This window comes from Physcomitrium patens, chromosome 8 (genome assembly GCF_059467195.1).
Source record: "Physcomitrium patens ecotype Gransden chromosome 8, ASM5946719v1, whole genome shotgun sequence".
NCBI classification, from domain to species: Eukaryota; Viridiplantae; Streptophyta; class Bryopsida; order Funariales; family Funariaceae; genus Physcomitrium; species Physcomitrium patens.
This window is the reverse complement of record NC_143417.1, coordinates 17,515,534-17,534,253: the sequence shown is the minus strand read 5'-3', so window position 1 is coordinate 17,534,253 and position 18,720 is coordinate 17,515,534. Positions and strand designations below refer to the sequence as shown.

The 18,720-nt window shown below is 37.6% G+C and overlaps 1 protein-coding gene across 2 annotated transcripts; it reads right to left on the bottom strand.

Annotated features, from left to right (window-relative positions):
- Positions 1–13,105: 13,105 nt before the first annotated feature.
- Positions 13,106–17,543, bottom strand: LOC112285445 (UDP-glucose 4-epimerase GEPI48). Of its 2 annotated transcripts, XM_090252752.1 has the most exons (9): positions 16,503–17,543; positions 15,968–16,015; positions 15,485–15,534; positions 15,138–15,273; positions 14,872–14,973; positions 14,432–14,659; positions 14,117–14,281; positions 13,913–14,004; positions 13,106–13,723 (listed from the first exon to the last, which is right to left on the bottom strand). In XM_090252752.1, exons 1-9 carry the CDS (start codon positions 16,746–16,748, stop codon positions 13,573–13,575), a joined length of 1,218 nt encoding a protein of 405 aa, XP_090108878.1. In that variant the 5' UTR covers positions 16,749–17,543; the 3' UTR covers positions 13,106–13,572. The 2 variants fall into 2 exon arrangements, with proteins under 2 accessions (XP_090108878.1, XP_024382054.1); XM_024526286.3 differs by lacking the exon at positions 15,968–16,015 and having other exon boundaries at positions 16,503–17,536.
- Positions 17,544–18,720: the final 1,177 nt, after the last annotated feature.

The window sequence follows — 18,720 nt, the reverse complement described above, 5'->3', positions numbered from 1 at the left end:
AGTGAATGAAATTTATTGGGTTAATCTAACAGGACAGTCAGTGGATACAAGATCGTAAGTACAAAGGGGTATTGAAGATTAACAGTTTGGGTTGTTCGGAGTTCTCTGTAACGTCTAGAGACCTATCGGTTGGGAAAAAAAAAAAAAAAAAAAAAGACTTCGACAAGCAGTCGAAGAGCATCCGTATAGATTTACGATACATTGTTGCAATCGTTTATATTCCAGCAGTCAAAAACTGATAGACTGCTTGACTATCAGCGAATCTCCATACTACCTTCTACAGCCAGACGCCCGGCGCGTTCTCGAGCAGGAAAGCACGTAATACGACAAAAGTGGTGAACCCGACGTGAAAGCTTGAGGTAGAAGGTATTGGATTTCGGTTGATTTTATCTTTATTTTTATGAAAAACGAAAATAAAAATTTTGAAGGATTTTTGGGAGAAATTTCTGGTGGGGAGTCTTCTAAAGGACAAGGTATGCACATGGATCCGTCTATTGCTAGTTTGTTTCAAGCCTTCTCATTGTCAATGCAGCAACAGCAAAGCAATGATCGAAAGGAAGCTTTGGCAACCAAAGCATTGCAAGCAGTGGTCAATAAAATTGATCAATTTGATGGGAGGAATATTTCAAGGTATTTAAGATGTTATGTTCGTGAAATGGAATTAAATCGGGTTTCTGAGAAGAAAATGGTTGCACTATTTGGACTTGCCATGATACCGGAGATAAGGGACCACATTACATCGATTACGGATCGTTGTGGGAATTCATGGGAGGATTTTTCACATGCATTGAAAGACGAATATTTCTTGGAAGATGCTGATCGCGTTACTAAGAAGCTGTTTCTGGGATGGATTGAACGGCCCAATAAGAATTTGCAAGCAACAGAGCTACTAAGGAAATTTGAGAGGCAGTACTCTCAATTATCGAAGGTAGAAAAATTGACATTGGAGCCGAACAAAGTTGATCTATTTCTTCAAGCTGCTGATGGAGAATTGCAAGAGAAATTAGAACCCCTTCTTGAAGACAAAGAAGAAGATGAAGGATTGACAACGAAGTGGAAGAACGTTGAAGATGCGGTAGGGTTGCTTACAAAAAAAGAAAGGAGGAAGGATAGGAGTAATATTCCGAAACAAGTACAAGCACCCAAAGCTCCAGTACGTGCTACACCACCGACAATGCCTACAGTTCAACCTTCGACATCCTTGTCAAAGAAAACAGATATGGGTATAGAAGAAATTATACGAGGAATGCGAGATCTTTAAATCAAATTGGCAAAACTTGAAGAGAATACTTCTATAAACAATTCGAAGAATGTTTCAAAACAAGGATATGTACAAAGATGCATTTGGTGTGATGATGCTTCACACACTAGAAAAGATTGCAATGAATTTAATAATATGATACGGTAGGGAATTATTTGCTGGAAAGATGGGAAGATAGCATTGAAAGATAGGGAGGATCTTCTTCAAACCAATTTTGGCAAGGGAGGAATGAGAGCATTGGTTCAAGATTACTTAAAAGGGCATGAAACAGTAGCACGAGAAAGTGCAAGTTATGGTGTTAGAGTAGATGATGAAATTGGTGGAAGTACGGAAACTAGTGAGTTTTGGGCTTCTGCCGTTTCTACAATGCAAGAAGGGAAATTACCTCGAGAAGCGTTATTGAGAACTGCAGCTACAATACGAGGAAGAACAGGTTGGGAGGATCCTGTTGAGTCTCTTTCAGTTCATGCATATATTGCTAAGAGCCAACATGAAGCTTTGATGGAAAAAAAAGACGAGGAAATTTTGATGATACTAGAGAAGGAAATTCTTCTAAGAGGCAAACTCGAGGAGACAAGGCTCGGGAGGCAGCTTCACAAGAATTGCATGTAAAGGATACCTCAGCATCATTGGGAGAAAAAACAACGGAGACAAAAGATAAGGGCAAATCAATTGCTTATAAGCTACTTTCTGACATTGAAGCGGCAACAAATTTGAAAGGGGTGTTGGAAGAACGTATATTAAACGCTAAGGTGGAATTCACATTGAAAGAAGTCTTGGAAATTGCAAAGAAGGAGTTTCATGATGTTATCATTGACAGCATTAAGCGAAAGAGGCAATTAATGAGCGAAACTGGAATGAGTCATGCTATTGACGCAAGAATATGTAGAGATGAAGAAGAGGTTGATATTGGTTACAAGCAACCAACAAATGAAAAGAATGGGTATAATCAACGAGTACGTTTCGAAGATTCTAGTGACAAGGAAATGGAAACTTTGAGCCATTATACTCGAAAGCAATCGGCAAGGGCAACTACTGAGGTATTGGTGAAGGTAGGAGATATAGAAGAACCAATAGTTGCTTTGGTGGACCATGGTTCTGAAATAAATCTCATGTCTAAAGATCTTTATAAGAAGCAAAAATGGCCAATTGATATGGAACATGGATGGACAATACGAGCAGCTAATAACACACGAGGCGAATTACATGGAGCTTGTCCAGATGTCAAAATTCGGATTGGGGATGTTGCTACGGAGCAACATTTCTTCGTTCAAGATACAACGTCTTATCCGTTGATTTTAGGACAACCTTATATCACGGCAACACAGATGGAAACAAAGGTACTTGACGATGGTTCTGCTTATGCAAGGGTACGGAGGGAAGATGGGAGGAAAGCTGTACAATTTCTAACAGTACCTCCTAACCATGAACGGAATCGAGATAGGTTGAGGGAGAAACCATTGCCAAAGATTGTTGAAGGATTTAAGGATTTTGGAGAGGTACCACTGTAAAGCGAGATTATGGAGGTACAAAAGAGGAGGTACTCTCACAAGATGAAGGTGCCTTTGATGCGAGTTTTATTGGTATATTGGAGAATGGAAATATTATGTATAAGAAAGTTGAAGATTTTAAAAGAAAAGAAAGAAAAAGATTATATGATATTGAAGGACAGTTACACAAGATAGGTACATTGCAAGATGATGAGAGGATTTTGGGTGTTTATGAAGAAAATGGGCTGGAAGATTCATTGGAATTGATTACATCTATTGGGTTAGGAGATAATGATAAGATTGTTGAGATTCATTCGAGAGAGGTTTATACCATGCTTGAATCTTTTCAAGCACCAGAAGTCACAGTAGAGACGAGATATAAAACGGCAGATAAGAAGGTAAAGCCTGTTGCTGGACCATTACCAGAGGATTCTAAAAAACAAATGGGAGAAGCATCAAAAGAAGCAAGTTTAAGAGATCCAATGAGTATTGGACATCAGTTTACTGAAGAGACTTTTGAAGAATTGAAGATTGGTTCTGATGGTTCTTTATTGCCGGAGGAAATTACTTGCTTCAAAAAGATGTTGGCTAAACAAGGTAGATCGTTTGCCTTCGAATCTCATGAAATTGGGTGTGTGGATCCAAATATTATAACACCTATGGTTATCTTCACTGTACCGCATGTACCTTGGAATCTAAGGCCGATTCCAGTACCGAGGGCACATTTACCTAAATTGGTCGAACTATTGAAAGAAAAGATAAAGATGAAAATATTAGAACCTTCATTTGCACCGTATTCTAGTCGATGGTTTACGGTACCTAAGAAGAATGGGTCACTGCGGTTTATTCAAGATATGCAGCTGGTGAATGCTGTAACTGTCAGGAATGCAGGAATTGGACCTATTGTGGATGAATTTGCTGAGGCGTTTGCTGGAAGGGCGATCTATTCAATGGGTGACTTGTATTCAGGTTATGATCAATTTCAACTTGCCGAAGGAAGTAGAGATATGACAACGATGAGGACACCGCTTGGATTGGTTAGAATGTGCACTCTTCCTCAAGGCGCGACCAACTCAGTTGCGCATATGATGAATGGGATGAATAAGGTATTGAGAGATTTTATCCCGGAAAAGACTATGCCTTTTCTGGATGATGTTCCTATAAAAGGGTGCAAAGAAGGAGACAAGGATGAAACTTTAGATACGAGGGGATGTCGCAGATATGTTGTTGATAATATACAAGATTGTGAAAAGATTTTAACTCGGCTTGGAGAAGTTCATCTTACATTATCGGGTATGAAGTCCGTATTTGGAGTGCGAGAGGTTGTAATTGTTGGACATTTATGCGGATCTTATGGAAGAAAACCAGATTCGACTAAAGTTGATGCAATTGGAAGGATGAAAGAGGATTGTGATTCTTTAACAGAGGTTCGCAGGTTTTTGGGTGCATGTGTATTTTATCGAATCTGGATCCCTCATTTTGCTCACATAGCGGATCCATTATATGAACTGTTACGCAAGGGTTACCGATTTGAATGGGAAGAAAGGCATATTCAGGCAATGCAAAGATTGAAGAAATTATTGATGTCACCTCCAATATTGAGGAAGGTTGATTATAAGTGCAATAGACCAGTGATTCTTACTGTAGACGCTAGTCCAATTGCCGTTGGATGGGCAGTGGGTCAAGATGATTCGAATGGGAGTAGATTTGCAGTTCGATTTGGGGCTAAAGTTTTAAGTATTTGTCAGCGTGCATATTCGCAAGTCAAAAGAGAACTTTGGGGAGTCGTTTCGGCTATGAAAGCTGAAAAGGACTATTTGATTGGGGCAGTAGTAGTAATTGAAACAGATTGCTTGCCATTGCTTGGAATGATTATTAACTGTTCAACGCCAGATATTGCAATGTTGAGATGGATTGCTTATATTAAGTCACTAAATCCAGAATTTAAGCATATCACTGGAAAGGACAATTTAGTAGCAGACATGCTATCTCGAGCAAGATACGAGAGGGAGGACGAAATGGTTGAAGACATTGATGATGTCGGATTGAAATTCTATTCAATATCAAATCTCAACAGAGAAGACAAGCTATTTCTTGAAGAATCTTATGAAGGAGAATTATTGGATATTGGTCATTATTTGAATACCTTGTCTAAGCAGGGGAATTGGTCTACAGAAAAATTCAAATAAATAAGAAAAAAAGCATATGGATTTTTACTTCGAGATGGATTCTTATGGAAGAGACCGAAGAAAGGAATTGGGATGCCACAACGAGTGATAGGCAAAAGGGAAGAAAAACTAAAATTATTAAAGGAGTTTCATGATAGTTTATGGGTAGGCCATAGAGGAATCTGGGCTACTTTTGCTAAACTCAAGGAACGATATTGGTGGAAAAATATGTATAGAGATGTGCTCTCATTTGTAGAGTCATGTAAAATCTGTCAATCGTATTCTAATATCCGACATCGAGATGGTCTTCATCCTACGTATCCTCTGGCTATTCATTTTAAATGGGTTGTTGATTTGGTTATTATGCCGGTTGGGTTATGGCAGATGAGATATTTGGTTTTAGCTCGTGAAGATTTATCAAATCAAGTAGAAGGAAGAACATTGAGGACAAAATCTACAGAGGGGATTTGTAGGTTTTTGCTTGAAGATGTCATTTGCCGTTACGGGTGCGTAGGAAAAATCACTGCAGATCGTGGAGAATTAAATGCACAAGAAGCTCGTAAGTTCTTTGAAAAATGTGGAGTTGAACTATCACTTATTACTGCTTATAATCCGGAAGGGAATGCGAAAAGCGAACGCGGTCACCCGCCGATTGTGAAAGCATTGGTTAAAGCTTGTAATGGGAAGGTTAAAAAGTGGCCATGGCTTTTGTCATTTGCATTATGGGCTGATCGAACAACACATAGTTCGGTGACAGGATATATGCCAGTAGAACTTATGACAGGTCAAAAACCAATTATGCCGATTGAAGAAAAGGTACTTACTTGGAGTATGCTACCATGGGAAGATGGATTGACAAGAGAAGAACTTTTGGCTATTAGGATTCGACAATTGGAGCAAAGAACGGAAGATGTCCAGATAGCATTGGAAAGGTTAAAAAGAGCAAGGTTACAAAACAAGGCGCGATTCGATAAGCAACATCGATTGAGACCAAAAGCAATCGAGGAAGGTGACTGGGTATTTGTTTATGACAATAGTCTGGATAATCAACATAGTACTTTGCGGAAATTTTCAAAACGTTGGTTTGGACCATATGTTGTAACAACTGTTCATGATAATGCGACTTACTCATTACGGGAGTTAGATGGTACAAAATTGAAAATACCAATTGCAGGGAAGAGAGTAAAAATATTTAAACGAAGACACGCAGAGATGGATATGGAAGACCTTAATGAAGATACAGAGATTCCGCAGCAAAAAGATGAAAGTGATATGGATAATGAAGGTGACGAAGACGAACTGGACAAAGACGTAGGTGATATATTCTGAATCAAACAGCAATTGGGTAAATTGGTGCATACCGGAGGATGCACAGGTTCAGAGGGGGTGGATGTCGTGTTGTAACACGAGTATACAGTGAAAATAAAAAGAAAGGGGAATTTTATTAATATTCAGTTACCTCGAATATTGAGAGCATCGACCAACTCCAGTACAAATACTGAGTGGTCAGGTTCAGTGACTCCGTTACAGTCAGCCGGGGCATACTGGAATGCCCCGTTTGATTCCAATAACGGGAGTCAGCAGGAAGAGAAGGACCAATTCACACGACGGGTTCGAGGAGCCAATTGGATCCAATTTCGATAATCCAATCCGGGTCCTCTTACCCAATATGAGACCTGTATTGGTGGGGCAACCCAATGCAGTCTAGTTACGGGAAATCCAGGTCTTACTACGGGTCTTAGCCAATCTGACGCGAGGACCAATTGGACCCAATTACGGGAACATCCAGGTTACTACGGGCATCTTTTCCAATATAGGACCTGAATTGGTCGGGCGACTCAATGTGGTCCCGATTACGGGGTTCGATTCTGTTTTAGGCTGTCCTGTTCTCTGTGCCGTCTCAGGGAATGTTGTTTTCGGTAAATGGATTTCTTAAAGGTAAAAACGGAGGAGAAAGCTTGGCGGCGAGAGCCAATTTCGAATCCAAGTTGAGGTGAGAGCCAATTTCGGATCCAAGCTTGAGGTGGGAGCCAATTCCGGATCTAAGACGGAATATTGAAGAAATTCAGAGGATAAGGTTAGGGGGGATATAGTTTTGGAGTGGTGGGGGTTTTTTTTTTTCAAGGGGAAATCGGGGGGGGGAAGCGAGTTTTTTTTTTCAAGCTTCTGCAAGGTTACCAGTTCGGGTTTCATTGGGGGTTTTTTTGGAAGATCAAGGGAATTAGAGAGAGGAGCTTCATGCTTCGGGTCGGGGAAGGAAAGACATAGAATTTGGATTTTTCTTCTTCATAGAGTTTTGGGAAGACTGAGGCAATCGCGGCTGAAGTCAGTGTTGTAATGGTGAATCGGGATTTTTAAATAAAGTGGGTTTGAATACTCTTGACTGTTTTGTAAAATCGAGTTACGTTTGTGATTGAAGGATTAAAGGGGTGTCTATAGGATTGAGTATGCGGAGTGAATGAAATTTATTGGGTTAATCTAACAGGACAGTCAGTGGATACAAGATCGTAAGTACAAAGGGGTATTGAAGATTAACAGTTTGGGTTGTTCGGAGTTCTCTGTAACGTCTAGAGACCTATCGGTTGGGAAAAAAAAAAAAAAAAAAAAAAAAAAAAGACTTCGACAAGCAGTCGAAGAGCATCCGTATAGATTTACGATACATTGTTGCAGTCGTTTATATTCCAGCAGTCAAAAACTGATAGACTGCTTGACTATCAGCGAATCTCCATACTACCTTCTACAGCCAGACGCCCGGCGCGTTCTCGAGCAGGAAAGCACGTAATACGACAACGTAAATCCTATTTTATTTCACAAAATCCAAGTCATCCAAAACAAACTTTGACTTTGCAAAGTTCTTAAAAATTCAATATAAATCCAAATCATCCAAAACCAATGCTTATAGAAACTCTATCTGATCTTCTATCAAATCCCACTCTTTGATCTGCCAAAAAGTTCCAAAGTCGTCATCGAGACTCGGTTTTGTACCTTAGAGTCTGATTTCGACCCGGATTCATAACCGGCCTTCTCTAGGTATCAATATCTAGTTTTTCTAAGTTATTTTTACTAGAATTAACTCTTAACTTCCTCCTAAAGATGTCTACATCATTTATTTTTCTAATCTATCTTATTTTGCCTTATTTTTGGCCCTACAAAGTAAGTAGAAGCTATTTTTTCTAAAAGGGCAGTATTACTACTAAAAGTTTTACTACCTTCCTATCTTTTATCCATATTTTTTTACTTTTTCTTTTAACTTGGCTCTTCTATAATAAGATCCATATTATCATCTTTCACCATATAATCATGTTACAACATGACACCGTATACATGGAAAATGGTGGAAGTGTCTTTTAGATAATGATGCCATTCTTGAAAAGAATCTATAACTGTAAGAATTTCTTTGTTGTGGATCTCATAATTAATCTCTGTTGCTAAAAATTTCTTAGAATAAAAAACTACTAGGTGAAATTTATCATCTATTTCCATTTGTGATAATATGGCACCTAAAGCAAAGTCTGATGTATTTATTTTTATATAGAATGCCTTAAAAAAGTCAATGCAATATAAGATTGGTGTAGAAACAAAGGTTGTCTTTAAAGCTTCAAATGTTGCTTCCACTTCTTAATTCTATTGAAGTTTGTCTTTACAAGTCAAATGTGTAAGTAGAGCTGTAATTCGAGAGAAGTCCTTGATGAAGATCCAATAGTAATTGGAAAATCACAAAAAATATTGGACATCTCAAATCGTTTTTAGGAGCTTTTAATCCATAATAGTTTGAATTTTCTTAAGATCTATCATAAGTCCATCGTTTGAAATGATGTAACTTAAGAAGTCAACTTAAGTAGTATAGAATATATACTTTTCTATTTTGGCATAGAATCTTGCATCTCTTAATTTTTGTAATATATGACAAATATGAAGTTCATGTTCTTATATATTCTTAAAATAGATCAAGATATTTTTTAGATAATATATAACAAAATTATCTAAAAATTCTCAAAAAACATCGTTCATAAGATGTTGAAAAGGTATTAATGTATTTGTAAGTCTAAAATGCATGACAATATATTCAAAATATTTGTACCTCGTTCAAAATGCAGTCTTCTATTTATCTTCTTCTTTGATGCATATCAGATTGTATGTTCCTCATAGATCTATTTTTGTATAGATCTTAGCTTGATTCAATTGATCAAGAAGTTCAAATATTAAAAGTTATAGATATTGATTCTTGATAATGATCTTGTTGAGTCTTTGATAAATAATACACATCTGCAATGATCTATATTTTTCCTTCACAAATAGAATTGGAGCTCATGTTGGAGATTTGAAATGGCGTATGAAATTCTTGGCTAGACTCTCTTTAGTATACTTCTTGAATTCGATCAACTCATTTTGTGATAAATTATAGATTGGTCGAAATGGCAGTTGTGTTCTTTCTTGAAGATCAATTGAATAGTATCAATTGAAGAGTATCTACATTTTTTTCTCAAATATATCTTTAAAATCCTTGTATTGGCTTAGAATACTACTTAAAATCTTTACACCATTAGAAATAAATGTGGCATAAATGACCTAAGGTGATGCTTCTTTTGTAGCATATAAGAAAGTTCTCGCACCGACAAACATAGGTTTAATTATACTAGACTTTTGATTTTTTACTTGGTTAACTATACTCTTAGTTATACTTTTAGAAAAGTCAAGAATACAAGAAATCCAATCTACTCGAGGGTTGTATTTTTCTAACCATGATAAACTTAAAATGATTAGATTAGAAGAAGATATAATGATATTAAATCCCACAAAGCTATTATAATCATTAGTTATTATTTCTATGGGAAGGATTTCATAAGTAACATCTCTAAAAGACAATAAGCGATTATCTATGACTTTTATGTGAACAGATTTAGTTTTCCTTATTAAAGATATATTAAGTCTTTTAACTAATTTTTTATCTAAGAAATAAGATGAACCTTTTGAATCTAACAAGGAAAAGGCTTTATAATGTATAGGTCCTAAAATAATATTTAACGTAAAATAAGGAGAGGGTTTTGAGAAGCGAATAGGACCTTCATTAGGTATTGTATAAGATTCAAGCTACACGATCCTTATTATAGCTGGACAAACTCATTTTTTAATATATTGTCTTCTTTGACATTTGTACTCCTCATTTTATAATTGTGTCATTTCTTTGGATAATGTTAAGTAGTGTACTTAGGTTCTCTACAATATAAGCATAATCCTTCTTGACGACGGCAAGTCTTTTCTTGCTTAGGAAGAGGTTTGAAACGTATTGCATCAATTTGCATATCCTCTACTTTTGAATATATGTATTGAGGAGGTGTTGGTATTGCCATTGAATTATAGTAATGTTGAAGGCTACTTCTCTGACTCTCAAATCAGAATTTGAAAAGTCGATTGTCATACTTTACAGCAAAATCAATTGCTTGACTCAATGTTTTAGGATCAAGTAAGTTGAGCATCAATTTCTTTACCTCATATTATAATCTATAGAAAAATTGGCTAATTAGTGCAACATCATCCTACTTGATATCAATTGCAAGTTGTCAAAATTGTAAATCATATAATGTTATGGATCGATTATCTTGTCGTAAAATATGGATCTTATTGGTTGTAATATGAGTTGTATCATGTTTTCGATACACAGATCAAAATTTTGGTAAAAAAGTCTCCAAATTATTCAATATTGGATCTTATCATTCAAGAAAAGATGAAAACTATGATAATGCTGAACTTGAAAGAAGTATACTAATGAATCTAACTTGTGATCTTGGAGTTGGATAGCTTTGGGGTTAAAGTTCAATCACAAATTTTACTTGATTGATAAATCCTCAAAACTTAGTTCTTATGCCATGAAACTTCTTAGGCAAAACAACTCTTGGTTCTCTAGTACCGGAAGGATGTTCAACCATAGGAGAAAGGACATGATTGAATGCAGATATTGAAGCAACTCCAATCATATCTTTATCTTTACTTTTTGCCATTCTTGTTTCTCCTTGTGGTAGTAAACTGAATTGGTGCATCGCAAGCATTAACTCTCTCAATTGCTCTTGCATTTGTGCCATTACACTCTTCATTTCAAGAAGCTCTATCATGATAATACTTACAAAATAAATGTATAATATTGCTCAAGACAAGTAAAAGAGGGAACTTGAGAACAAAGAAGATACTAAGAACAATATTAGTTCAGAAGAGGATAATCCGCAACTTCTAATATGCTTATGTCTTATCAAGAAAAAATAATAATTCATTCTTAATTAAGAAAATATAAAGCTCTAATATTGTAAATATACTCTTGTCAATCTATCAATGACATGAATTGAAAGAAGATGCATAAACTTGGAAAATCTGTGTTAAAAGAAAAGTGAAAAAATAGAAATAAAGTTGTATGTATATTAAAAAAAAACTAGAATGGCTATTGCCAAATGACAAAGAAATTAGAGACTCTAAAATCTAGACTAGAAGCAAGAAAGGATTTGACAAGAGTGAAGAAGGATTCATTCTTGCTTCTATATATACAATCTAATTAGGAGCTACATGGCGATGTTCTATAGAACCTCTAATATGTGTTGACTTTGCAAGACACATGCCTTAGCTTACAAGGCAAGTTTTCTACGTATGGGCCACATAGTTAGCTTGTTCTTCAAGCTACCAACATATGTGATACATGGACAACTTATTGACCATTTCTCTAACCTAAAAGTTAATTAAAGACACCTATAAAGTCAAAGTAGCATCTATGAAGCTTCTAGAAAGCTTCTATAGAAAGTATTATGGAATTAATCTACTTTTACCTACTATTATCTAAATCATATAGGTAATTATTCATTTACATGTATATGTTCATGATACTAGTCCATTTTGGTTACTTTTCTAGTATAATTTGATTATTGGATGTATATAGTATCTTTCTTCTTCCATAGTGTGTTCTTGGTACTATGTTGATTGTTGATTTAAGTTTAAAGTATTGACATTGATGTGTTGATTATGTATATTTTTATACTAGTTGAAGTCCAATTTATTGTGCCATTGGTGTATTTGATAAATGTATTGCAAAGATGACAGTTTATGCCATTATAGGATCGTATTATACTTTTGAATCAAAGATTAAGTATTTCTTTGATGAGAATAAGTATAATTTGTCATGCTATTGGCTCTAACTTATCTAAGGTGATATCAGGTGCAATTCAAAATTTCTTATGGATCTGTATTGTATCATAGCCTATTGTTCTTTTTAGAATGTTTGTTGATGATGGTCTAATATTGGCATATTTATTTTACTAAACTATTTGGATGTTGAGTAATTATGGCTAGTGGTATTAAAATCTATTGGTTTTCCATAAACCCTCTTCTATTTGTTCTTCTACTATTTGTACTACTTTCATTGTAGGGCATTGATCAAAAAAATTTGCAAAAACAGTGCATGTGAATTTCTTCTTTTGTATTGATTTTAAAATGGAACAATTACAAATTTGATTTATAATGTTGCAATAGCAACTATTTTAAGACTAAATGTTGCACCTATGACTTTAAGACTAAAGCTTTGATGATTTCAAAGATGAAAAAAAGAACATATTTTTAAACATATGTTATTTATTTGGTAGTGATATATGCCTCCAAGGCATGTTAAAAGAAAGAGCCTTGCAAATATGGACTAACAATGAAAATAACGTTTTAGAAGAAGTCAAAATTATTTTGGATGTATTGATTCACCAATCATTGCCAAAAATAAATAGAGGGGGGAATATTAGAATGGATGATCAATTACAAGATATGGATCTAAGAGTTGGAGTATAAGTGCACAAAAATGTGGAACATGAATATAGAACCATCAAAAAGATTTGTTAATAAAGTATGTTCTTGACACTTATTAAAATAAATTGTATAGAAATAATGATGAAAAACATAAATTAGTATGTAGATAATAGATGTATGGTGCTTTTATATCCAATAACATTTACAATAATAATAATAATAATAACAAATTATAAAATATGCTTTGTTTATAATTATGGTGATGAAGGCATGCTTCCAAAGCAACATGCTCCAATGTGTGGAGGGTCACAAGTTGAGACAACACCAAAGAACCGTTATTTACTTCGAACCCGACAGAACATGATAAAAGTTATATACATGTGCATGCGAAAAGAGAAGATGGAACCAGCACAGTAAGAGTATCGAGTTGCACATGAATTATTATGATCATACTGGAATCCACAAAGCTGCCATCCCGATCCAGATGATCTTTTTATGTACAAAGAAAGGAATGCTTGATGCTGAACATATGAGGTGTCGTCCTAACCAGTATCTCCTAGTTAGAGTAGAATGGTAAACCCCTGACTAAAACTCCTCTGAAGCATATAATTATATGCATTCACAAGTTCAATTACTACACCAATGAAATCTGAGACTAGGTATCTTCGTTCTATAGAACCAAGGTTCAATGTATTCATAATTTGCCCTCAAACTTAGGTATGAATCCTGTGTATTCTTTGGCTATCAAACTATAACGAAGGCATCTGTGTGTTTAATGGAAAAGAATGAAAAGATGTAATAATTGAATCGCAGCTTTTTAATATATGCATTAAAGATGTGTCTTCATGTCACCGTGCGACTCTTTGCACACAGGTGGCCATCGTTACAGTGCCCAGTGTCGATTACTTAAGGGTTCCGACTTTATAAATTTCTGTGCGTGGACCTCGAGTTCTTGATGGCCTCGGTATCCATACGGATTCTTTTTTGCCCAATTCCATTGATCACGGCACATATCCGCAATGCCAAACTTAGCTCTACAAACACAAAACAATTTGTGCGTATATTAAAAACTACATCTATGTCACGAACAAAACTGCCAAACACGACTACGAAAGAAAAGCACATGGTGATATTACCATGATCATGTGCAGTTGCTAGAGAAACCAAATGAATTCTAGTCAAAAGCAGCGTATAACGCAAAAAATGAAGAGAAATTGAATTACCTCCAACCAAGCTCCTTTTCGGCTTTCTCGGTGGCAGCATAAACCTCCCTACAATCACCAGGACGACGACCAGCATATTTCAATGGAATTTCCTGCACCGGAGTTAAGAAAACAAGAATGTTAATACCAGCCTTGGTGATTTCGAGTTTGCAGTAAACAGCACACTTTCATGGCACATGCAAGAGAAAGATAATAATCGGCTACCTTTCCAGAAGCTTTTACAAACGCTGCCACCATCTCAAGCACAGTAGTGCCTTTCCCTGTTCCCAAATTGTAAACTGCACATCCTATGTCAGGAGTGGTAAAGAGTTTGTCCAAAGCCTTGGTATGGCCGCTAGCCAGATCCATGACATGAATGTAATCTCGAATCTGCATACATCACAGTTTCTCCTTCAAACACACACAACAGAAGAGGTTGCAATTTGCAATACGAAATAACACTTTACAGGTGTGCAGTTTTTTGGAGACAATAATCCAATTCTGTAACATAAAACAGGACTTGATGTTCAGGAAACTCACCCCAGTTCCATCACGGGTTGGGTAGTCTTGGCCAAACACAGTAAGTACTTCTTTACGACCCACTGCGACCTGCTGTACGAAAGGCATTAAGTTGTTCGGATAATCCATAGGATCTTCACCAATTTCACCACTCGGATGGGATCCTACAGGATTGAAGTACCGTAACAGCACAATCTTCCATTCTGGGTCCGCATGATGAACATCACGCATAATGTCTTCATTAATAAGCTGCACAAGTTTGAAGGCAAAATGTCAATCTCCCGATCGCATGTTTCTCTGCCACGCCCAGGTTTTGAACTTATGGTCACGTAAGGACTCCACTAGTTCCGTCCATCTAAATTGTGGCCGTAATGTAAAAAAGACGATGTCGATCAATCATCAGGAGCTATCTATGTGACTGCGTCTCACCTCGCATACAAATTTCTGTTCCTTATGCTTACCTTAGTGCGACCATAGGGATTCGTGACATGAAGTGGATAGTCCTCTGTGCAAGGCACGCTCTCTGGTTGTCCGTACACTGTTGCTGAGGATGAGAATACAAGCTGTACGCAATGGTCCACTTGTGTTAAAACCTCATAAGACGAATTTTAAGGGTTCAGATGCGTCGCTCTATTCATCTTTTTAAAGACCAACTACACCTGAGCAGGAATGTGATACAGTGCCTATCCACTGAAGCCTCCCAGAAAACGAGGAAAAGTTTGCTCACGTTTTTGCAGTTATTCTTAGACATAACTTCCATAAGATTTATGGTGCTAACTAAATTGTTGCTGTAGTAACGTAAAGGCTTAGACACACTTTCTCCCACAGCCTTCAGACCCGCGAAGTGAATGACAGCCTCAAACCTGCCAATTATGAGTTGTGAGAACATTTCACGTTCATGACAAACCTCAAAGCAGATCATGAAGCGCTAAACTCTGCTGTAACAAAAAGAACTGTAATGGCAACACGGTTTCATTATATCCATCGCTCTAAACTACTCATGCATTGCACCCATGCCAAACAATCACGCTGGACACATTAGTAGAAAAACGGGAGTTTTTTCGCAAGCCAAACCTGTAAAGCTTGAACACCTTCTGTATGTCGTCCACCTTGCACAGGTCCCCCTGCATAATCAAAGGCGAGTAGCTACGTCAGCATTGGTCTTTGAGAAATCGTTGGAAGAACGGTAACAAAAATAATTTATTTTAAAACATAGATAAAATAAATAAAACTGACGAAGAAGACTTCAAAAACGTGTCGTAAACAGTACATGAACTTGCACACGATTCGAAACGTTGCGTGCAGATGTTGCTATTATCATTCTGAGCATAATCATTATTGATATTATTGCTGCTGATCAGAACTTACAACTCCGTTACTCTCCATAGTTATTGTGAGTCTTCGTTAATCAAAGCAGAGCAGGTGTGGTTCATAGTGTAACAGTCATCAGTACTAGCCAAAGCACAGAGCCAACACTGAACAGCAGCTCAATAATATCAAGAAACATGAACAGAAGAGACGACAGATAGATGTCGTAGAGCCACGAGGAGTGTTTACCAGACAAAGACTTGGGCAAATAACAACAAGAACGTCCTCTCCGCGGGGCTAGCAAATTTTTAGTAATGTAGAGCAGAAACTTCAGATGAATACGTCCAACACCCAAGCTTTTTAAATAATTTCTCACTACCAAACGTGGATAGAGACGCGTCACGAAGCATACATTTTCCTAATTTTAAAAAAAATACAAGACACCAAAAACCAAAAACAGCACAGCGTAGCAGGTAAGTGTCCAAAGCGCGCGACGCATGCTCACATGAAAGCAGTAACTGAGCAACACCTTTCAAGCAAACTTTTCTGCTGACAATGACAAGAACGCCCCTCCTACAGACTTCCCTGCAACCGTAAATCTCCCGTATACGTTGGCTCTGTGCATGCCGGTGGACAAGAAAAAACCCGACAGCATCCTGATCACAGTGGCTTTCTCATGAAAAATACTAATTCGTGTTAATTTTCTCTCAAAAATGAAAAGAATTCTTTAAAGAAAATTATACAAACGCACAACCAAGCGAGGTCGAAGCGCAAGTGAACAAACCTCGAAGAACTTCAAATTCTCCCCACATTCGCCTGCTAGCTTGCGCACACGATGCACAGCCTCTTCACACGAGTTATCCAAATTGTCAATAATCAACACAGAGTATCCCTCTACCAGCAATTGCAAGACAGTATGAGCACCGATGTAGCCAGCGCCTCCCGTCACCAAAATCCAACGCTGCTTGCGTTCTTGCGCCTTCCCATTGGACTCCATGGACTCGACCTCCAGCCAATGGTTCGACCCCATTAGAACACTCCTGGCCGCCGACTCAACTACCAAACTTAACCTGCAACAAAATTCCCCTCGAAAATTTTATCAACGGACAGATCCCTTCCACCAACTTTTATTCTTCTTCCCTCAACTCCGCTCCTACGACAACAACGATCTTCATTCAGCAGACACAGCAAACTCGCTCGAGAGAGAGAGTCTTTATGCTACACCCGCCCACACAAACAAACAGCACACGATTTTTCTCTTCGGGTTTGGGGCTTTAGCTTCCTGCGTGAGTATCAGTTTAGTAGTTTCTTTTTACTTTCGCTAAATTTAGCATAAATAGTCGGGACATGGTAAATCTTTCACTCTTCGTCACACTCCATGGGCAGAGCCGTGTGGTCAAGGCAATCAGAGTTTCGACCATGGTCGTCGTCTGCCCGTGGCCATGCCTTGCGCCAAACTCGGCTCCCGACTGCAACTAGTTCCGTTTCGGAGGGTGGAGGTTCCATCGTCGTTCTGAACCGGCAATTTGAGAGAGTTTCTTAATTATCGCTGCTAGATGCTGCGGTCTCTCCTGGAAATTTGCATTCGGCTGAGAACGACGACTTTCACTCCATCGCTCGTTGAACCCGTTCTTCGTGCCAACTGCGCAAGTGTTTGAATGTTCCTGTGCTACGGCCACATGCACTCGTCATGACTCTGTTCTACCGTATACTTTCTTCACACCTTCTCCGTTGTTGGACAACCTACGATGGGCCGTCTCCCTCGTAATTCCGATTCAACATTTCCACCATTGAAGGCGTGAAATACAGGTTGCAAAACACACACACATACCACGGAGCACAAGATACACTCGTAGAAATACTCGCGTTGGACGTAAATTGTGACCGGTTAACACCTATTTTAAATTTTCATCTACTTAAACAAATAATAAGCTAATGCTTGGTCATGGAAAATATTAAGACATGGTGGGAGAAGTTTCCCATTTCTCCGCGCCAGAGAAGGCCGATCATACGAACAAAAAAATTCCCTCAGATAAAATTCAATTTATATACAGACAAGCCTATAATGAATTGGGGGAGTGGAGAAGTCCTGTGCGTTTGTTGCACATTCCTAAGAAAGCGAGGTCAACGTGGGCCCTGGAATAATGCCGAGTTGGCTGTCGAGACGTGCCACATCAGCGGACACGACTGCCACGACACTAGGTTACTTTCACTCCTGTGAACTTTGCTGTGTTGTTGTCAGTTACGTAAGCCCCGCAAGTGGAGGATGAACTTCATCCATCAACGTCTCCACTCACGTGCGCATTCGGTCACAAAAGGCGAACATACAATTCATCCATCCATCCCACAATACCTCCCCCCCCCTTTCTCTCTCTCGTTCATCTTGTTCCTTCTTTCTTGTTTAGGGCATAGATTGCTTCAAACGTGGATAGCATTTGATCCCTTCAGTTTGCAACAACAGAACATGTGGCTTCAGAGTCTTTGCTTGTGGTGGATTCATTCCCACTATTTCAAACAACTATTTTTGCCATCTTCTAGCATTTTTATAATATTGTCATGGTACCCATTGGATTTTTTATTCTCAAATACTTTCTTTCTTCCCAAAGTTAAGTTGTACTAGCAGATAAGAAAACAAAACACCAAGATTGTTTGGACACTAGAGCCAAAGTTGATCCTTCTCCCTTCCCCCCATTGTGAGATTGAGTTGTGGAACAGAGCAAAAGTGCTGCTCTTTTGCCTTGTTCTCCAGACCATTTGTATAATGTATTTATATATATATATATATATATATTCTTTCCTTTTTTCCTTGACCTTGAAAGGTGAGGTGGAGAAGGAGAAATCTTTCAGAACTTGGTCTCTCAGAGGTTACAGGTACACAACAAGCTGGAGTACATATTTTACAATATATAGTCTTATTTTATCTACACATACCTGCATATAGACTTTAATGATGATGGTGATGATGATGAAAAGAGGGCTAGTTTTATGACCATGTTGCTAGG